Raw genomic sequence first — 23,524 nt, forward strand, 5'->3', positions numbered from 1 at the left:
GAATGCCTTCCTGGTAAATGATGAACTAGCACTCGGCTGAGCCCTCAAGGGTTAACACATTGTTGTTAATGTAGCCTCTCATCAAGGCAGCATGAACTGGAGGGAGGGGAGACAGCATAGCAGACAAAGAAACACACACCTTGTGTGTGGGAGAGAGAAAGAGAAATGCACACTGCCCCTTTAAGTAAGCTGACTCACCTCTTAAGTGCATTGTCTTAAGTGGACCAGGAAGTTGAGACAGCACCTGCTGCCCCATGCTCTGTCTCTCTCCATCAGTGTCCCCTCCCTGCTCTATATGGAGAAGGGGGGAGGGGAATACCCTGACATTAGCCTCCCCTTGGCCCCCTGCACAGCAAGCAGGCGTCTCTGAGAGCAGCTCCAAGGCAGAGGGCAAGAGCAGCACATGGCAGTGGGGGGAGGGACAGCTGAACTGCCGACTGAGAGCCTGCTGGGCAGCTGCAACACCGGGTACTTAGGGGAGCGGGGAGCTGATAAGGGGGCTGCTGGTCCACCTTGGTTCCAAGCCCCCCCACCAGCTTCCTGCAGGCAGTGGACAAAGCAAAGGACTGCCAAACAACGTTAGAAGGGTGCATTGCACAACTTTAAATGTTCCAACTGATCAGCAACATAACGAAACAACATTAACTGGGACAACTTTAAGTGAGGAGTTACTGTAGTATTTTTCAATTCACCTAATACAAGTAGTGCAATCTTTGTCATGAAAGTTGAAATTATAAACGTAGAATTCTATCAAAAAAACTGCATTCAAAAACAAATGTTAAACTTCAGAGCCTGCAAGTCCACTCAGTCCTACTTCTTGTTCAGCCAATCGCTCAGACAAACAAGCTTGTCTACATTTGCAGGAGATAATGCTGCCAGCTTCTTGTTTACAATGTCACCTGAAAGTGAGAACAAGTGTTCGCATGGCACTGTTGTCGCCAGCATCACAAGATATTCATGTGCCAGATGCACTAAAGATTCATATGTCCCTTTATGCTTCAATGATCATCCAGAGGACATGCTGATGAGTTCTACTCAATAACGATCCAAAGCAGTGCAGACCGATTCATGTTTATTTTCATCAATAGAGTCAGATGCCACCAGCAGAAGGTTGATTTCCTTTTTTGGTGGTTTGGGTTCTGTAGTTTCTACATCAGTGTATTGCTCTTTTAAGACTTCTGAAAGCATGTGCCACGCCTCACCACTCAGATTTTGGAAGGCACTTCAGATTCTTAAGCCTTGGGTCAAGTTCTATAGCTATCTTTAGAAATCTCACATTGGTACCTTCTTTGCGTTTTTTCAAATCTGCAGTGAAAGTGCTCTTAAAATGACCATGTGCTGGGTCATCATCCAAGACTGCTATAACATGAAATATATTGCACAATGCAGGTAAAATAGAACAGGAGACACACACTCTCTCTCTCAAGGATTCAGTCACAAATTTAATTTATTTTTTTTAATGAGTCATCAGCATGGAAGCATGTCCTCTAGAATGGTGGCTGAAGCATGAAAAGAGCATATGAATGTTTATCATATCTGGCACGTAAATGCCTTTCAGCTCCAGCTACAAAAGTGCCATGTGAATGCTTATTCTCACTTTCTGGTGACACTGTAAATAAGGAGGCAGCAGCACCTCCGATAGAGGTAAACAAACTGAACAAGAAGTAGGACTGAGTGGTTTTGTAGGTTCTAAATTTTATATAGTTTTGTTATTGAGTGCAGTTATGTAACAAAGAACACTTCATTTGTAAATTTAACTTTCACAACAAAGATTGCACTACAGTAACTTGTATGAGGTGAACTGAAAAATACTATTTCATCTATCATTTTTACAGTGCAAATTTGTAATAAAAATATAAATTGAATCCTGTGCACTTTATATTTCATATTATAACTGAAATCAATATATTTGAAAATGTAGAAGAATATCCATAAATATTTATAATAAATTTCAATTGGTATTATTGTTTAACAATGCATTTAAAACTGTGATGAAGCACAATTTTTTAGTTAATCGCGTGAGTTAACTGTGATTAATCGACAGCCTTAAAAATAATTTTGTGCCATTGTGTTGAAATTCTAGTTCCATCTTAATCCATCTTGACACAAATCATGAGCAAAAAGTTAATTTAGTGAATAACCAATATAATCTGTCATTTTCTAATGTACTAAAAATATACTATTAAGGATCTGAAAATATTAAGCCATATAATTGCTTAAATAAATGTATATGGTTCTAGTGTTCCCTCCTAGGTTGCAAAAAGCTGTGGCAAATCTAGTACAAAGGCACTACACAGCTGTAATCAACATGTTTTATTCGTTGTATCAATGAGAATGCACCTTTCTTTAGAAAATAACTGAAGTACAAACAGAAAAGATGATTAAAATTATTTAAATCTAGCCTTTCCACTTGGTGAGTTAAACCTTGATTTAAATCATTGCACCATGAGCATTGGATTACATCTGCCAATCTGCAACAATTTCTCAACCCATGAGGGAAGCTGCAGAGAGGGAAAAGGAAGAATGACCGCCCTGCACCTTTAAGCAGGAGGGTGTTCAGCTGGCCTGGCAGAGTGAAGGGAACAGTGCTTTGGGGGGGGCGGTGAGGGGGGAGATGAAAACTGCTGCCAAAGGGGCAGTGTGGTCGCTGACTCATCCCCTGGGAATGCAGGGTTTGAAAAGGGGCAGCGCTGTGCCAAGAGCCTTCCTTTTTAAAGGGACCAAGGCTGAAGCGTAGCCAGACAGAGGGACACCAGCATCCTTCAGGGGGTGGAACAGTAGATCTTTTATGAATGATAGCCTAATGGTCACAACTGCCAAGTGTGTTCTCACTCTCTTCCTCAAGTACTGCGAGAGAGCAATCCTGATAAACAGCACTAAAGTAGTATGAAGCGCCAGAGGAAATAAATGAGGAAACGCTATCAAGGTTTAACTGCAGAAGGGCATGAAAGTAAGAACATGAGTTAAAAACATTTACTGAAGAGGCCAAAGGGAATGGCAACTTCTATAATATGTCACAGAAAAAACACTGCTCAACTGCATATGGTTAAAAATAAAAAGTAATATTGGCAGCACACCATTCGTCCACTGGGCAGCAAAGTTAGATTTTATTAGAGGACAATATTGAATATATGTTACTGATTATCTCAGGTTTTTATACAATTTCAGCTCCCCCTTCACACTAAGGGAGCATTGAACAGCATGTGAGGATAAGATTACAAAAAATGTAGGAATACATTCAAAGCTGCAAATTCAGTCAAGGGGATCTCAGAAGAGAAACAAAACCTTTTTGCCAAGTTATCACTTATCCAAAAAACTCATCTCTACAATGCTCTAAAGCTCCCATTAACTCAAGTACTGTGTTTTGCTAATAAGGCAAACAAATTAAAGTTATTTTACAATTTCCAGTTTACAAAAAAGCTATAGTGCTATTTTAAAATTTTCCTCTTATTTTAAGGTACTTCGTGACTACTTGATCATCTTTTATGTTAATGTTCTTGGTAATTTCTGAATAACCGCATGAAGTGAAATACAAAGAAGTAACTGGAAGTTAACCAGTGCTCTCAAAAAAAGTCAGAAAGAACTTATAAAGGCTTTATTTTAGTGGGTGAAAGTTTAATACGATTCCTAGCATTTGAAAATAAATAAGTCAGTCATACTCTGGACAAAAAGATAATGTGAAAGAATCATTCGAAAGTTTCAATAATCAATAGACCATAAAAAAATCTATTTCAAGCTTTGTAATGCTTTTTCTCTTTCAGACCAAGAGAAATACAATCATTTTGTAAATTACATACAAAAGATGCAAGGAACATCAAATAATTGTTATTAAATGTTTGTTTTTTGTAATTTTTCCAATTATATTCATCCTTCAAGGACATGCTAAATGAGATGCACAAACAAAATTCACTCAAAAATTAATCTGCCTATCATAGTGTGAGTAATATATTATTCTGCCTTTAATTCAAACAGCAACTTCGAGCTGATGACAACTATTGTATTAATACCTGAGGCTATATAAAATCATTTCAACGCAAAGCATATTAATGAAAGTATAGATGCAAACTATATCATTTGTGAAACTGCTTCAAACAAAGCACTCCAATCGTAATCTATTAGTCTCCATGTTTACAGACAGTTGAAGTTGTCAGCACAAATCATCAAGGTCAAGGAATTCTAAAAGCTCTATGAGGATCATTTGTTCAAATGTATTACAAAAAATTTTGAAGTAAAATCGTAATGTGTTAGAGTATTCATTCACAATGTAAGAGGAAAGTTATCTTTGTGATCTGGAACTCTAAAAAACCCAAGAACACATACAGGAGCCTCCCTCACTGAAGTTTACTTTCTAACAATTGATAAAATGAAATATATAAAGCAACAACATTTGAATTGTCACAGTTTCATTGTATGTACTTTTTTTTTTAAAAAAGATACCTGACCTTTTACAGATTTATTGGTATTGCATGTATTAATTACAAAGTTACCTCCCTCAAACATATTAAAGGTCAAAAGACAACCTGGGTGGTTTATGTTTTATAATTGTAATAAAAATAGTTTTAAGCTTTTGAAATGCAGTGGAGAAACAAAACATATTTAAACACACTATTAAGGGGGTAAATGCAATGTAATCCAAAGCATGAGATTTAGCACCAGTTATCAGCTGATAGATGATAGAACTGAGAATCTCTAACCCTATGATTTTTCAAGGCTATCTTCATTAAACCAAGAGTTTTATCACCATAATTTGAGACATTACATATCTGTATGTCAAACTCAATTTTGGCAGGAGATACATGGAGCCCCTAACCTCCGATTTTAGCAGTTAGAAGGCATTTGCATAATTTTTATAAAGTACTTGCAATTTTAAAGATTACGCACATCTATTCTGGGAACAATCTGAGATGAGGTTTTTTTCATTATTTTAAAATAATTTCAGTTGATCACATTAGCATCAATTTATGCTTTACACCTAAATTAGTTTTTACTGTTTAAAACATTCATTATATATGTAATTCTATTAATTAGCTAATAAAGAGAACATGTTTAATGGAATACTCCATTTATTCAGATATCAAATCTGTTTTCAAGTAAGCCCCTCCCCTTTCTGAGTGCACAGCTGCCCACTAACATTAGTTTTGTTAACTATTACTAAAAAAGAGAACACACATTCTATTATGTAAGAGTTGTTGTGGGCTTGGGGCAGAAGAGGGGAAAGACAAGTAAAGCAAAATGGTTTAGCATGGATATATCTACTAGGAACTGAGTTAAGACAAACCATTTTCCTTCTGATGCTGCCTGACCTTGATGTAAAAGGACAGCTGTACTGATGTACTATTCCACAAAGTCCCTGACCCTTTTTATTTAATTTTGCCAGTCCGAATTTATCAAGGATTCTAGTGGAAGTTACATGTTCTCTTGTACATTACAAATTTAATGTACCTAATTTATTTTCTGCAGCCATTTCTCTTATTAAGGTATGGAAAACTTAGGGTATGTCCACACCAGAAACTTCCTAAAAATCAAGGTAAGTCATGTCTATTGCTTCCCCACCCCATCCGCTAGGCCAGTAACCATGTCAAAATAGGAAATTAAGTTGGTTTGGCGTTATTTGCTCTTGACAAATCCACGTTAACTATTAATTACTTATCACCCTATTATCCTCCAGGTGCGTACAAATGGATTCCTTCATAATTGTTCCGTATCTTTCCAGGTATTGAAGCTAGGCTAACTGGTCTAAATATCCCATGTCATCTTCATTGTCTTTTTGAAGACAGGTACTATATTTTAACAATGAGGTCCCAGAGGACTGAAGGGCACAGTTCCCAGCTTGCTTCAGCTTGTTCCCTTGCTATCCTCGGATGAATTTTATCAGACCCTGCCTACTTGAATTCATGTAACATCTCAATTTTTTTTAAACTTGCTCTTTCACTATTTTGGCTTATGTTTCTTTCTTCTTGTTGTTAATATTCATCATTAATCATTTTAATGAAGACTAAAAAAAGACGGAAGCAAAACAGGTTTTAAGCACTTCATCCTCCTTGATATCAATTAGCTCTCCTTCCCTGCTAAGTACACTTTTGATCTTTTTGCTTCTAATGTATATAAGGAAGCTCATTACCTTTCAAGTTGCTTGCTAGGCGTAACTCATTTTGTGCCTTAACTTCTGCTACATTTACAACACAAAGGTTACTTACCAGAAAACATTTGTTTTTTGAGCGTCACAATTGTATTTCCACTTGTGAGATATGGCTTACCTGGCATCATGTCTGTTGGGACATGGGGGGTACTCCATGAAAAGTTTCATGTAAGGGTGACATTGCATTACTCTATGTAATGAAGTGCATGAACGCAAATTCACAGTGTCTCAATAATCTATATGACTCCAAAGTAGTGAGGAAGGTAGGCAAGTAGGATGAATACACAGAACTCACAATACAGTTACGTGTACACAATCTTGGAGTTCCTCTGCATATTCCCACTTTGTTGGAGATTAAGTTAACAGCGGGTGAGGGGTCCTTCCCTATATGTGAACTATAGCACCATTCTCCCGCACTCTGTCAGCACAAAGCCAAGTCCAAAGAACAGTGCTTGGTGAAGGTGTGCACTGAAGTCCAAGAAGCTGGTCTGCAAATCCCCATCAGGGGAGTACGCCAAGGCATACTATAATGCTTGCCACGGCTCTTGTTGAGTGAGCCTTTAAAACAGGAGACACTGATTTCCTAGTTAAGATGTAGCAATGTTGCATACATCTCTTAATCCAACATGAAAGATTGCTTGGTAATGAATTTTCCCTGGCATTTCCTCCAATATGCTACAAACACGTGATTGGATTTTCTGAATGGCTTGGTGCTTTCCAAGTAAAAACAGAGAGCCCTCTTTTGCGGTACAGAAAGAACTGTGGGAATAGGATTTTGGAGAAGGACCAACTGAGACAGCTAGAAATCTGATATCACCGTTGGCAAGAAGCTGGGATGGGGCCTAATAGTGATTTTGTCCATGTGGACAAACTCACCGTCCTAGAATGTCATAGCTGTCAGTAAGGCCATATTGATTGATAGATACTCGAGAGGTTTGAGGAAGAAGCTCATAAGGAGAGTTCACTGACTGCATTAGGAAAAGATTTAGATCCTATAAAGACATGGGCTCCAGCATTTACCATACTCTTAAAGAAATTGGAGATTGCAGGAACAGAAAAGATGGTTTATCATGAGCAGATATTACTGCCATATGGACCTTTAGGAAGGCAATATCTAAGCTCTGAGACTTAGGTGTAAAATATATTTTGCCAATGTGGGTACCACAGCTCAGGGTGGAAGGAGTCTTCTACTAGAGGCCCAAATAATAAAAAGAGAGAGTCTCCATTTTTGTTTATAGCATTTCAGGGTGGAGCCTTTCCTTGACTGAACTAACTCTCAGAAAGCAGAAAAAAATTCCACATTAGTCAACAGTTTTGCAGCTGAGACCTGGCCTGACATGAGTAAGTAACACATAGAGGGAAGCCTCATTTCTTGTAGATTAGAATCAGTGAGGTAAACATATCATTAGGCTGAAAAGAGAACATTCCTGCTAAACAAAGATAAGTAAATAGGTCAGTAGGCTAAAAAGGCAATGTCTGAGCCAGATAAGAGGGAGAACACTGGGGAACTATTTACTACAAACAAGGTAACAATGGACAAAATAAATTAGAAATGTAGAGATTAGGTAAAGAGTAGGTCCAGCCTGGCCAATTATACAGACACAGCATGCTGTACAGGGACTGGTTCCTACAAAGTAATCAAGACAATCCCTAAATGTGTGATGCCATGTCATGTGTAAGTTTGTATAAGGGAAGAGGTTTGCTGTGTAACTTTTGGTGTGTAGTATGCCATATATCTACCCCATGGGTGGCAGGTGAACCCCAGGCTCGGAGAGGCTAGCCCCCAGCCCTAACCACTCCTTCTGCCCGTGACCCCACCCCTCCTGCTAGAACCCAGAGTCATGCCTCCTCCCAGAAGCCAGCCCCCACATCCCACCTTAGGCTGACTTTGCACCCCCAAGCCCCAGAGCACCAGGCGGATGAGCTGGGGGTAAGCAGGCAGCACACCTCCCCTCCTGCCCTCCCCTCCCCCAGCCCCAGATTACAGGCTGGTCCCCATTAGACCACAGCCTGGGGCTCTGGCAACGAGAGGGAGGGCGGGGGGGTGGAGAGAAGAAGAGCTTCCCCCTCCCGCCCCAGCACAGCCTGGGAAGCAGGAAAGGGCCTGGGGGCAGAGCATGGGCAGGGCCATGCAAAGCTGTTTGGGGAGGCACAGCCTCCCCGTCTTTGATACCTGCCACCCATGCCTACACCCTATGTCTGAATCTGATCAACTCAGCATAGCTTTGCTGTATGGCAAATAAAGATATCCAAGGGACAAAATCTGGAGTTCAGCTGAGTTTATTTGATCCCTGAGAACTGGAGGATGAAGTGTTCTTGTTTAGTTGTAGGAGGTGTTCTGAATAAGCAGATTGGAAAAGGTCTTGGAGGGAACCTCAGCAAGGTTATCTTCCATGATACAAGATGGAGCATCTCTAGTTTGGGATGCAGAATCCTCCCTTGCTCTTGTGTCATTAGATCTGGTGATAAATGTAGCAGATACAGTGCAGCTGCAAGAGATCTGGATACCAGTGCTGACATGGTCACGCTGGGACTATAGTACAATGTTGGCTCTTTTCACCTGATCCTCATTATGACTCTAGGTATCATGGGAATGGGACAAAGAGCATATAGAAGACATTGGCTCGAGTCCCTCAAAAACATCTGAGAGCAAACCTTTGTCCAGACATGCTGCAAAACTGGATATTTAGTGTTTTGATCAGACAAACAAAAAAGGTCTGTTACTGGATGGCATCATCTGGAAAATGGTTCCCTGGCCACAGTTGGCTTTCAAAGACCACTCATGTTGATCCTAAGACCAACTTCACAAACAAGTCTGCCATGATGTTTTTCTCCTCAGCAAGGTGAAAAGCTACTGCATGGATTTAATTTGGGATGCACATCCATAGTTTCTTCACTTTCACAAATAGTGTGTGTTCCTAGCTCTCTCAGCTGGCCACGTAGTACATGCCAGCCATGGCATTGTCTGTGAACACCTGCACTACATGATGCTGAGGGACCAAGCAAAAAGACATTGAGGGCCATGGTCCTGCCTTAAGCTCCAGTATGTTGATAAGAAATCTAGACTACTAGGTGTTCCCAAGGCCAGTGCAAGTATATTGTTGCACCCTAGGTGAAACTTCCATCTTACCCCCACCCCCACAACACATCAGTTCATTGAGGGGCAAATCCCAATGAGACTTTATAGATGCCAGGGGCCAGCCTGCCCAGGGGCTACTCCCCAGACCAGGTTCCCCCCTCCCCACCCCTTAACTCCCCTGGAGAGTGCAGCCCCCCTGTAAGCCCACTCCACCCCAGCAGCCCCCGCCCCAAGTCCATTCACTGGCTTTGCCGGGCTTGGGTCACTACTGTTGTATTAAAGTATAATTTTGTAAATATTTACATCCACATTACATTATAAGAAAATACGTAAGAAATGAAGTACTTCAGAAGATACAGCAACAATTGGAGGTTAACAAGACTCCTTCCCTATGAGAAGGTTCATCCATTATTATTCACATTACGGTTTCTTGAATCTTTAAGTACATAGTTACTGCCAGTACCGGTTAGTGAAAAAGATGGCCCACTGATCTGACCCAACACAATTGTCATGTTCTTAAAATGATGAAAAATTCAAGGACTGCCTCTATTATTGCTCTCCTCAGCTAAGAAAGAATATTATCTTCACAGACATAGAATAGTGCCAAACAAAGTCTTTGAAGGCAAAACTCAATAATAAAACACAAACTGAAGTAAAGACACCCACATTTCTCTTCTGCTTTTAGTTCACTGTCAATATTTTGAAATGAGCATAAATTAAATCAAGAAAAGTTACATAATTTTCTGCTGGTATATGAAGTATTAGAAGGATAGTTTGAAGAGACAGTGTTAATTAACTGCTGGCTAAAAACACAGATGTTACATGTAAATGAACCTTTAAAATGAACCACAGGAAAAAAATTTACTGATTCAGGCTCTCATGCTGCAGGATAGAAATCCACACACAAAAATTAAGGATACGCAAATTCATTTGAAAATGGTTAAATAGCAAGAACAAAAATTAATTCTTACATCATTAAGGTGAGAAGCCAGGACATTTTTAATGGGCAAATTCTGACAAAAAGGATCAATATTCCTTGGTTGGTATCTTCTTTACATTGTGCTAACTACCACTTGTGACACCTACTATGAACCCAGGCATATATTAAGAAGTCTATTCACTTTATAAATGTTTTCTATCTCTGTGAGACAAGGACTGTACATTGGTTTGTTGTGAAGGGTTACTGAGCTCTGTCTAGAAACTAAAATCAGTGGGACCCTGCAGACTGGCAAACAGAACCACTATGAATCAGCATATGCAGTTCACCCAAAGTAGGCTCAAGGGACCCAGGAAGGCCACCTTGAACCGATGAGGGATGAGGAGCCTCGTTCTGCTGTAACGAAGTGACATGAGCCTTTAATCTAGAGGATGAAAACCCCGCACTGAGGGTTTAAAGGACTGGAACTTGCGAGGGTCTCTATAGGAAACATAAGGGATCTCTGGTAAGTTTAAGTATGTATTTAGATCTTTTACTGATACATTTTCTCTAAGGCTTTTGTCCTTAAATATACATGCTTTGCCTTGTGGAAGTAGCCTTTTTTTCTTCATCGGCCTACACCTTTAGATGTATAGAGCATCCACTAGTTTCTGCCATTTATTTAAGTCTTGTACTGGCCTGTTCAACCTTCCGAGTGTCATGTTGATATATTTAACTTCTTCCTCAAATTGTTTGTATAGTGTTTCTCAACATGGGGTACATGCACCCCTGTGAGTACGCAGAGGTTTTCCAGAGGGTACATCAACTCATTTGCCTTGTTTTACAACAGGCTACAGAAAAAGCACTAGCAAAGTCAGTACAAATTAAGCCATTGTCTGTATGTAATTTTGTTTATACTGTCCTATATACTTTCCAATGAAATATAAGTAGGTTTATATTCCAGTCAAAGTAATATTTCAGTAAGCGTATTTTTATGTCTGCTTTTGTAAAAGAAGTAGTTTTTACGAGAGATTAAACTTGGGGGTTCACAAGACAAATCAGACTCCTGAAAGGGGTATAGTGGTCTGGAAAGGAAGAGAGCCACTGCTCTAGGTCACTCTTTTTTTCTTCACATATTATAACTTGCCATTGAAGTTGGAAGATGCCACCTACACAAGTGTGTCCTAAATATGTCCATTGTTGTCCTTTTATTATGTTTGATGCTTTAGATTGGCTTGTTCTACTTAATTTCTGATGTTGCAAGCATTTCCAATGAACTCTGAAGATCTTCTGCAGACATTTACTTTGGAAGGAGTTTATTTCATCAATTTCTGTTGTAGATTTCCACGACACTGTTCCAATGGTCTTGGCACTGGTAAACATCAGGCCAGATTCACAATAAAAAGTTTGACGTAGCTGAGTCAACCTCTCAGGGATATGAAAAATCCATGCCACTGAGCAATATAATTAAGCTGACCTGCTCCTCCCTGTAGTATAGGCAGTTCTACATCAACGGAAGAAAACTCTCTCATCAACTTAACTACCGTCTCTTGGGGAGGTGGATTAACTACAGCAACAGGAAAACCCTCCCTGTAATGAGTGTCTTCACTGAAATGCTACAGAAGTGCAGCTTCAGTGTTGCAGCATTTCTGCTGCAGACTTAGCCTTGGTGTGGATGGAAAAGACAACTTCAGGAGCTGAGCTAGGTCAGTCTTGCTAAGATAATCACAAAGAACTTCAGGGGGCTGGAGCCTAAAACCCTGGTCTTAAAGGAGAGACAGGTCCTTGTGAGAGGCCTGAGACCCAAGAGGTTATTACTTGAGTAGACTATGGGGGGCGAGGGTCTGTTACTGATAAAGAGTTTAAACATTAAGCAATATGGCACAACAGAATACACACTGGGTAGGAGGGGGAAAAAAATCACCAATTTTACTGTCAGCCAGGAAACCAAATACTACACTCAGAAATGCAGATCTCTGCATGACACCTGAAACATTTACTGCAGCTGTACAACAGCCCTATGCCCATAATTATGACAGACTTAAAAACAATCATTTAATGCTTTTCTTGATTCATTTGTTATGCCAAGAGTGATCATTCCAAATTAAAAAAATGTTGAACAAAATAAAGTTTTTCTTCTCCAGGTCATTCTGGAGAGCATCTTATTGCTCTCTTTCTCAAGTCATGACTCAGTGCTTGTTTTCACTACTGTGCTAGATCAGCACAGCTGCAGCAATAAAGCTGAGCTGATGTAATGCATCTGGTGAAAACATGCTATATCAATGTCTCCCATCAATGTAATTACTCCACCTCAAAGAGAGGCAGAAAGACAGAAGCTTTAGAAACCACTTTAAGTTGACATAACTTTGGTTGGTCAGGGAGGTTTTTTTTTCCACACACCTCCACACAATGCAAGGTACATTGACTTTAGCAGTAGTATAGACAAGCCCCGCGTATTTCTCCCCACATCCGCCCTCTTGCTCTTCAGCTCTGTTTTTCTCTTCTCCCTACAGAGAGGTGCAGCTCCAAAACATCTCTACTTAGTTACGGTGCTTCAGAGAAAAAAAAATGTTAGTTTTAAACACAGCAATATTTCGTTCTGTGAAGTGCTACCACTCAGCTGCCTAGAGTGGATACTGGCTGACAGGGCTTCACTGGTGAAGGGATGTGAAGATAGAGTTACGTCAAAGAGACATGGGAAGGGAAAGGCATCTTAATTGGGGGAGAAGGGAGGGAGTGAGTATACTATGCATAGAACAAAGGAGAAGAAGGCCTCCAAGAGGGGGGAAGGAGAAAAGAATATTGAACAAAGTAAATTATTTAAGTTTATCCAACTTACATTTTACCATATTTATCAAACTTCATTATTTACCTTTCAAATGGCATGTGTCTGATTAAGAGAAGTTATTAGCAATTTTAACATAAGTCAGCAGGGATCTGATCTGTGGTTCAGTTAAGACTTTTCTGATCTGTAGTATTGTGCCAGGATATTACTATAACTAATTACCAATAAAAATAAAGGATTTTCTAACATTTTGTAAGTGACAGCATAGCAGGTTGGATACATTTTAGTGCTTCTTTGAAAATACTTCATCAACAGCAAACAAACTCAAAGTAGCAACTTAACACAGACCCTACTCTAGACCCAAGTATTTAGGAGACTAACTCTTATTTTCAAATCTAGTGCTTAGCACGGACTGCTATTTTGATTTTTAAGTAATGGAAAAGAATGTTCCATGGCTAGATTTGCCTGAATTAAGAATGTGTAATGCTTTTTTTTCCCCTTTTTCCCTTGTTCTATCTGTTGAGTTCGTAATGTGCCTTTTTATTGCAATATTTTGCAAAATAATTATGCTTTGTTTGTATACTACAGAGTTCATTGCAGATTACATCAGAAATATTCCTGAAAAGTTTATTGTATTCTCAGCCTCTATAGCTGATTCTGAAGAAACAAGCTATGGAGAATGAGGGAGTTATATAAAAAAAATGCATATATAAAAACACATGCACACACGTTTACCTGTGTGATATTATCCTGCCTGGCTGCATAGAGGAGGCTGCAAAGGGGAAATTAACAGGCAATAAAATAATGGCAAATACAAAGGACTATCACAGAGAATGCTAATGATAAACAATGGGGAATGTATTATGTGGGAAATAACCTCCAGTCTATCACCCCACTAGAAGGGCAACATTTATTCTTCCTAGCCCAAACTTATGACCAAAGAAAACCTTAAAGATTCTAGGATAGGCAGGATGGGCATGCGAATGCGTTGTCAGCTTGCTGACCAACACACAGGGAGAGAGAGAAGCTGCAGCAGGACAGTCTGCTTCACCAAGCCGAGATAGAGGAAAGGGGAACTCAAAATCTTACAAAGACAGATTAAAGGGGTAGGTAAGAGCCATGTGTATAGGTCTTATTTTTCTCTTTTGCTGCGTGCTATGTTCCTTTGGGTGATGGAACAAATACTTTGACTCAGACAGCTTCTTCAAAACAATCAGCTACTGTGACAGGCTCCCAAACTGAAAAGACTCGTGGGAGCAAACCCAGGCCTGTTCTAAAACTATGGGGTTAGGTCGAATTTAGCCGCATTAAGTTGATTTAAAAATGAATGCGTCCACACAACCAATCCCATTCTATCAACCTAAAGGGCTCTTAAAATTGACTTCCGTACTCTTCCTCGGTGAAGGGAGTAGTGCTAAAATCAACTTTGCTGGGTCGAATTTGGAGTAGTGCAGATGCAAAATAGACGGTATTGGCCTCCGGGAGCTATCCCAGAGTGCTCCATTGTGACCGCTCTGACAGCACTTTGAACCCTGATACACTAACCAGGTACACAGGAAAAGCCCTGGGAGCTTAGAATGTCATATCCTGTTTGCTCAGCGTGGTGAACTAGCAGCACAGATGACCATCCAGTCCCCCCAGAATCTTAAAGCACAGAATGTTTCTACGCTCCCGCTATCATCTCCATCCCTGCAGTTATCGCAGCTTGGAAGGCAAAAAACAAAAACAAAAACCACAACACTCGCGATGACATTATTCCCAAGCTCATGCACTCCTGCCGCACTGATAGGGCACAGCTTAATGCATGGAGGCATTCAGTGGCAGAAGCCAGGAAATAAGTGAGCACGAAGAGCAGAGGTAGGATGCAATGTTGAGGCTAATGGGGGAGCAAACGGACACGATGAAGCGTCTGTTGGAGTTGCAGGAAAGCCAACAAGAGCACAGACCCCCGCTGCATCCACTGTATAACCGCCTACCCTCCTTCCTATGTTTCACAGCCTCCTCACCCAGACGCCCAAGAACACTGGGGGGGGGGGAGGAAACGGCAAAAGGGGGGAAAAGGCTCTGGGCACCCAGCCACTCCACTCCAGAGGATGGCCCAAGCAACAGAAGGCTGTCATTCAAACAGTTTGACTTTTAGTATGGCTACAATAAGCAATGTGGCCTTGTCCTTCCATCCTCCCCCACCCCACCTGGGCTACTTTGTCCATTATCTCAATTTTTTTTAAAATAAAGAATGCAAGGTTTCAAAACAATAGTTACTTTATTTCGAAGGGGAGAGGGTGGTTGGTTTACAGGAAATTAAATTCAACAAAGGGGGCAGGTGTCTAGCTGCTCAAAATCGGACTCCAGGCAATTTGCCTCAACCTCCCACCCCACAACAAACATCTCCCCCCTTACTCTCACAGATATTATGGAGCACATAACAAGCAGCAATAACAATGGGAATGTTGGTTGTGCTGAGGTCTGACTAACAGCACCAGTGAGCTTTTAAACACCCAAAGGCACATTCTACCACCATTCCGCACTTGCTCAGCCTATAGTTGAACTGCTCCTTACTATTGTCCAGGCTTCATGAACCGATCCCCTGAGCTCATTGCTGGGAAGCAGGAGAGCAGAGTTGCAGGGGAAGTGATGGAACCATACACCATGCCCTGAAGGTTGCCAAGGTTCCCAAAGCCCCCAGCCAAGCTACATGTCCGACAAGGATGGTTACCAGTCTTACTGCACCGTCTGCTGCCAGCAGCACCCAGGAAGACCAGTATGGATTCCCAGAGCTCATTGCTGGAGAGCAGGAGAGCAGAGTTGCAGCGGAAGCGGTGGATGATGACGACAATTAGCAGTCCTACTGCATTAGTTGCAGCAAAGACAAGGAGCTGCTGCTGTGTAGCAATGCCAGCTGCTGCAGCTGCTTCTGTGTCGAATACTTGGAGGTCCGGGTAGGGTAAGGTACCTCAGCAAAGCAAAAGAGCAAGAGCCCTGGAGCTGTTACATGAATTGCTATGTGGTGTTACAGCGCCGGACTAGAATGTACAGCTGCAAGACTTCTTCACCAGCGATAGAGGACAGGAGTCTGATGCACCTAAAATCTAAAAAGGCCCACACATTTCCCAGAGTCACTACCCTTGATAACAGAATGTCAATGACTGCATTGGCTACTTGAATCACAGCAACTCCCACAGTAGACTTGCCCGCAACAGCAGTGGTGATGGTGAGCAGAGCAGGCTCCATGCTTGCCATGGTATGGCATCTGCATGGGTAACCCAGGAAAAAAGGCATGAAACGATTGTCTGCCATTGCTTTCATGGAGGGAGGAGTAACTGACAACATGTACCCAAAACCACCGCGACAATGTTTTGGCTCCATCAGGCTTTGGGAGCTTAACCCAGAATTCCAATGGGCGGCGGAGACTGTGGGAACTGAGGAACAACTACCCACAGTGCACCGCTCCATAAGTCGATGCTAGCTGTGGTAGTGAGGACGCACTCCGCTGACTTCTATAAAATTGACCTAATTTTGTAGTTTAGACCAGTGCTTCTCAAGCTATCTGATGTGGGGGACCGGCAAGTTTTCTTTTCCAATGTTCCAGGGACGAGTGCCATATCATCATATTTGACGCTCTTATGAGGAAACTCGCTGCAGACTGCCAGCCGATGGCTCGCGGCCCAGCACCAGACTGCAGACCACCACTTTGAGAAGCACTGCTTTACCCCCAGTTATGTTAATACAGCTAGTTATCAGGGAGCTGCAGCCCAGAAATCCAATCCCCCATCAGATGAACTGCTTGGTTGTACTCAGAACATAGAGAAGGTAGCAAAACCTGCCCCCCAAAGGGGTGTACTCAAGAGGTACAAAAAAGAGTCAAGTACAGCTTGCCTTGTAACTGTGACAAGCATTGATCAAAAAAGATAAGTGTTGCTTGTCCAGAAAAAAGACAAGTCGACAGCTGAACAGATAGAAAGCCAGCACATCACTAGTTCCCAGAATAATTACAAACATTACAGCTTTGCTTTGTCATGAATTGCTAGGCTTTACAATTTGGTTGTATAGATGTTTCCCATTCATAGTTTTGATGAAGTTTGCAAATTTTGCAAAAAAGGTTCATCAGGACAAATGAGATCAAGTTGATGAATACCATGTCAGTACAAATAGAAGACTTGACACCTAGGATGAATGTAACTTAACAAAACAGAAGAAGAATAAGAATTGGAAATTCTCATTTTGTGAATATCTCAAACTGTGTTGGTGACACTACATAAAATACACAAATACCTACTTAATTCCAAAGATAAACAGCTTCCCTAAATGGTAAGGAATTTAAACCAAAATATGCTATGCAGCAATATGAGAAGACTTGTTAGGAGAAATAAGCCCATTATAGTAACCGTTTTTTGATAGGAGGAAGTTTTCCTTTCTGCATTAATCAATGAGAAGCTGACTGCTCATCTAGAAGCACTGACGTTGTAGACCTTAAGATTGTATTTAATGAATTACCAAATGCAGTAAACGTTGCTGTGTTCCTACCAAGAGATAGCTTCATCAAGATGATGTTTAGAGAGCAATACTTGGCTTATACAGACCTGCAACAGTAATCTTATGCACGTGCCTTTAATATGTATGTTGCAATAGTAGTAGCAACTTCATAAATTTACTAAAAATTGAAGGGATGTCATACGAAACTACTTCCTGCTCAAATGTTGGAATTCATAGTTGGAAGTGTGGACTAAGGAATTTCTCTGAGATGCAGAAATAAGAAACAGACTATCTTGATTTATATTATTCATGAGAACTCCTCACTCCATTTCAAATACCATTAAATGATAAAAAGGTACATTTCTTCACACTGATATCCACATCTCATACTTCCCTAGCACAGATACTTTAATAAGAGTTTCCAAGAGAGTCAGAATACCAGACTAAATTTTAAAATGTGTCAATTCAGTAACATTGACTATGCAGACCATAGTCAACACTACTTTACAGACTGAAGGTTTAAATTTATTTTCTTGACATTGATAACTTATCAGGAAACTTTTTAGCCAAAATTGAGTTTTGCAGAACAATTTCTATCTCCTCTCCTTTGCATCCTTTCACGTGCAGTAGAGAGGAAAGAGGGGAAAAGGCCCAGAAGGGAGTGTATTGAGGAGAAAAGGCAGGTTAGTGGCCTTCTCACACAAGATTGAAGAGGTCATTCTGATTTTTGGGAACCCATCCTTGGGTTTCCCCTCTAACAGGGAATCATTTAGCCCTACCTTATATGAATGTTCTAGAAAAAGGCTGAAAGGTATATTACAAGCACTTAAAGAGTTAAACTTATATTGAAAGACACACCAGGAGACGTATGTAATCTTATAATTGTATCAACTTCCTTCAACTACTGTGGGCTTGTCTACATCAGAAAGTTGCAGCGCTGGTGAGGGAGTTACAGCGCTGCAACTTTGAAGGTGTACACATCTGCAGGGCATCACCAGCGCTGCAACTCCCTGTTTGCAGCGCTGGCCGTACTCCCGTTTTGTCTCGGGTGTAGAGGATCCAGCGCTGGTGATCCAGCGCTGGTAATCCAATGTAGACACTTACCAGCGCTTTTCTTGACCTCCGTGGAAGGAGGAAGCCTCTGGTAATCAAGCTGGTCTCCTTTCCCGGTTTGCTCTCTTGTTCCCGGAACCCCGAGCAAGCAGGTCTCCTTCCCTGCGGTTTGCTGGGTGGCTCCGGGAACGCGAGAGCAAACCGCGGCGAAGCTGGTCTCCTTTCCCGGTTTGCTCTCGCGTTCCCAGAACCCCCCTTGAAGCCGCCCAACAGCGCTGCAGTGTGGCCACATCTAACACCACTTGCAGCGCTGGTTTCTGTAAGTGTGGCCACTCTGCAGCGCTGGCCCTATACAGCTGTACTAATACAGCTGTAACAACCAGCGCTGCAAAATTTTAGATGTAGACATGGCCAGAGATTGGATTCCCCGGGGTTCAGGCTAGGACTGTGGGACTGCTATGTCCCCTTAACTCTCCAGTCTGAACTCACTCTCTCTCTCAATGCTTTGCTAGTGACAAGCGGCAAACCCCTCCAGGTGCTGTTATGACTCAGCACAACCACATGTGGAGCCCCACACCCAGCTAGATTGCATGAATGCTCCCAGAGCCACTCATGAATCACACAGAGAAAGGCACCAGCCAAATGTCCCCAGCTCCCAGACTTGTACCTTAAGAATATACCATTTTCCACTGCTCAAGACCCTTTGAGAAATGCAAGTTTATTAATAGATTCACCACTTCATCAATGGAAATTGGATACACATCATCCTTTGTAAATCTGAGCAGATTTACCAAACACTTAGGCAATCTCACTGGTAAGGATAAACAGTAAAACAAAATCTCTCTTTTGTAATCAATAAACTTAAGTGATAACCTCTGACTTTTTGCCTATCAAAAAGAAAAGAAAAAGTATGCAATCTAAATCTTAACCCTTACCACACTAGATAGTATTTAAACCAAGCAATGTTCTCACTCAACTAGATCTTAGTCTTTAGTATACAGTTTTGTCTCTTAAACTTGGGCCAGTCTCCTCTGTTGGAGTCTTCAGTTTTCTGAAAGTTCTTGTTACTTTCAGCATGGGGCGGGGGGGGGGGGGGGGGGGGGGGAGAAGGAAAGGCAAATCATGGGGCCACTGTGTTCTGTTTTATACCCTTAGTCCCAGGTACTTAGAAAACACAAGTGCAGGCACATCTTGTGGGTATTACTGAGTCCCTAGGCAAGGTTGAGCAATTCCCCTGGTGTGGCCCTGTGCAAGTGAGTCATTGCATTGTAGCTTCCTTGCTGGACAATGGCTATTCGACACCCTCCCAGGTGTTGGTTACTTTCCTTGATGTTCTCTCTGGGAAGCTAATATCTGGCTGATTCCCCAACTTACAGCATGTTTTAGTGACAACCATACAACACAATCTCATAACTCCATATGTATTAATGATATACATATTTAAATAGAACAGGGGTAGGCAACCTATGGCACGGGTGCCGAAGGCGGCACGCAAGCTGATTTTCAGTGGCACTACATTGCCCAGGTCCTGGCCACCAGTCCAGGGGGCTCTGAATTTTAGTTTAATTTTAAATGAAGCTTCTTAAACATTTTAAAAACCTTATTTACTTTTCATACATCAATAGTTTAGTTATATATTATTGACTTGTAGAAAGAGACCTTCTAAAAATGTTCAGATGTATTACTGGCACGCGAAACCTTAAATTAGAGTGAATAAATGAAGACTTGGCACACCACTTCTGAAAGGTTGCCAACCCCTGAAATAGAACAATGACTTCCAGCAGATCACAACCTGTCTCTTGATACCTCACATGGCGTGCTTTATATAAAATTGGCGAATTGCATATAAATAAGGAATAATGGGGATTACAGGGTGCTGCCCCAAGGTATAGAATGTACAGCTACAATGTAGAGGAACTTGACAACAAGCAGATCATTTCATTACCCCTTAGTTCTCCCTGCTTTGCCTTTCATATTAAAGTATTTCCATCCAAGACTAATTTTTTATGAGATCTGCAAGTCAATATCAACAAAATAGCAATACAAGACAGAATGTAAAAAGTGTGTGTAGGGGGTGAGAGAGACTTACTGTGTAAGTGACAGCTGCCACCATTCCGATCAAAGTCAAAGAGCTAATGGAAAATGATAGGGCAGCCAAACCATCTGTAATATAAAAGTAGAGAAAAGCCTGCTGAAAATAAGACATGCCCCAGAATGTAGAGTCGATTAATTTCCTCAATTTAAAAAAAAAAAAAAAAAAAAAGATCAACCTTAGTTAAATTAGATTAGCTAACAATTTAAAATCAACCACAACAATTAGTTAAAGCAGAAATGCTATGTTAGTTTTTTAATTACATGCCAATCCAAGTAAATCATATGAAAAAAGTCATAATATACATAAGACATGGGAGAAAACATGACAATATGAAAATTTAACAAATGAGTGATGAAGTCTGGCATTATTGGCAGAGGGGAAATGGGGGTTCACGTGTCAATAGACTATAAAAAATTAAATATAGCAGGAGATTAAGGACTTCATGGTTTAAAGATGAGCAAGTTGTGCTTGATACCCTAAATGGGGAAGCCAGTGGAAGGATACAAAGGGCTTGTCTACATCAGAAAGTTGCAGCGCTGGTGAGGGAGTTACAGCGCTGCAACTTAGGAGGTGTACACATCTGCAGGGCACCACCAGCGCTGCAACTCCCTCTTTGCAGCGCTGGCCGTACTCCCGTTTTGTCTCGGGTGTAGAGGATCCAGCGCTGGTGATCCAGCGCTGGTAATCAAGTATAGACACTTACCAGCGCTTTTCTTGACCTCCGTGGAATAAGCAGGTATCCCAGCATCACCGAGGAAGCCTCTGGTAATCAAACTGGTCTCCTTCCCCAGCTAGCTCTCGCGTTCCCCGAACCCCGAGCAAGCAGGTCTCCTTCCCTGCGGTTTGCAGGGTGGTTCGGGGAACGCGAGAGCAAACCGCGGCGAAGCTGGTCTCCTTTCCCGGTTTGCTCTCGCGTTCCCCCGAACCCCCCTTGAAGCCGCCCAACAGCGCTGCAGTGTGGCCACATCTAACACCACTTGCAGCGCTGGTTGCTGTAAGTGTGGCCACTCTGCAGCGCTGGCCCTATACAGCTGTACTAATACAGCTGTAACAACCAGCGCTGCAAAATTTTAGATGTAGACATGGCCAAAGAGGAGTGATGCGGTCAAAATGGTCTATATAGCATGATTTTTTAGTGGATAAGCAAGACAAGACTGCATGTGTCAAGGCTGGAGAAAACTCTCAAATTAACTCAAATTTATATAGTATGTTAGAAAACATCTTGATAGTTTTGAATTAGTAATTTATATTCTTATGGGAAAGACTAACATTTTCTTTTAAAATACATACCAATTGGGACTATCAACCATGTACATCAGATAAGAGCTATTCAATAAATCCATGCCCACAGTCCTAATCATTACATTCTTATTTTGAATTCCTATCACTATTTTGTACAGGACCCAGAACAAACAGAATTCTCATTTTCTTCTTGAACATGTCCCTTCAAAAACTTTAAGCAATCTACAGATCTGAGACACAGTATTTCATCTGTCATATAAAAATCATTTTTCCACTTAAGGTAAAAAATGCATGAGTTAAATGAAAGAAAAAAGTGTCTGATGCCATAGTCTCTAGAAGTTGTTTGTCTTTCATCAGTTAGCTTTGTACACGCTTCTGAATGGCATTACTTTCACTTTATTACCAGCACTATGTACATGAACTCAGATGGCCATCACCATCTATGTTTAAATATTCTCATTCTACATGTAGGCTTAAGGAAAAAACTGCAATTCTGTATTCCTTCCTATGAAAAACAGGATTTCTATTTCGTAAGTATCGAAGTTCTCTGGCATAGCGGTCTTGTGATTACTTTTCTCTTTTTGGATTTTTTGTTTATACATAAACCCATCACATTAATCCCACAAAAGAACATATTTGGTCTAGAAGATGTGCTAAGCCATAAGGTCTTAAAGAGAACATAACATACTCGCAAAGTACTTGCTGAAACAAAATATAGGTACAGATATCCTACTTTAATATCCATCAAGAATAGGTACACTTTAATGGTCTTCCAATCCTGAGTGACAGAAATATTAATGAATGCCAAAAAACCTGATAGCTGACCAGAAACTCACCTGGCAACAGCAGAGAAAAACTGCTGAAGTACATCTGTAACACTGGGTGGAAGAGAGAGCTGAGATCTAATCAAAGCCAATGCCCCCTTGACCTAGAATTATGTTGGAGAGTCCTATTCTGGGGTCACTATAGTCCATGTGGCCCCACCTGCTTCTGAGCCATCTGAGCTCAGTAGCCCACAGAGATTACTGGAAGAGCCAACCAGAAACTGAGCCAGCTGCAGCAGACAAAAGTAGCTTAAAGCAGGACTCAGCCTGCAGACTCAGAGGATGTCATCTGCATATAACTAGTTTTTGAAAGCTTTTATTTGGGGCATCTTCCCCTCTGATGATTGCTTATTTCCTCCCTCAGTCTCTTTACTTCAACCTGACTCCACCTTGCCTTTTGCTCCTTTCTTTACCTTCACCTTTCCCTCCCTTACTCTCTCTCCTTTAATGTCCCCCTACCAAAAGCTTATGCTCAAATAAATCTATTAGTCTTTAAGGTGCCACTGGACTCCTCGTTGTTTGTGTGTGTTCATATTGCTCGGATCCTTATAGGTTAAATCCCTTCCCTCCCACACTTTATATTGTGATGGCCATGTAGCAGCTGTGACTGAAATTTTTTTCATTTGTACCTGGGAAGGAGTGTGACCTTCCTGATGTAGATTTGGCTACAGTTATCCACATCTTCCAGCTCAAGTTGAGACTAGTGTATGGAAGTAGGTGGGGCTCTACCTTGAGTGCACCCAGAAGCTAAAGTTTTAATAAAGCAGTAGCCACAGTCTGCACTAAATTGCAAGTCATATAGATGGCATGTTACTGTTACTCCACAACAGGGAATGGTGGATTATCAGCCTCTGGATGGAGTTGGAAGTACTGGTTTTAAACTACAGAGATTAAAGGCGTTTTAAGAACCTGGTTTTC

General features: G+C 41.2%; 1 protein-coding gene across 4 annotated transcripts in view; it reads right to left on the reverse strand.

The window, feature by feature from the left end:
* Positions 1-23,524, reverse strand: part of LMBRD1 (LMBR1 domain containing 1) — a 240,092-nt gene that overhangs the window by 130,402 nt on the left and 86,166 nt on the right. For all 4 annotated transcript variants that reach the window (XM_030555680.1, XM_030555679.1, XM_030555677.1 and 1 more), the window contains exon 7: positions 20,535-20,608. In XM_030555680.1, coding sequence (XP_030411540.1) covers positions 20,535-20,608 — 74 coding nt within the window. The remainder of the gene's footprint in view (positions 1-20,534; positions 20,609-23,524) is intronic.

Source organism: Gopherus evgoodei, chromosome 3 (assembly GCF_007399415.2).
Source record: "Gopherus evgoodei ecotype Sinaloan lineage chromosome 3, rGopEvg1_v1.p, whole genome shotgun sequence".
NCBI lineage: Eukaryota > Metazoa > Chordata > Testudines > Testudinidae > Gopherus > Gopherus evgoodei.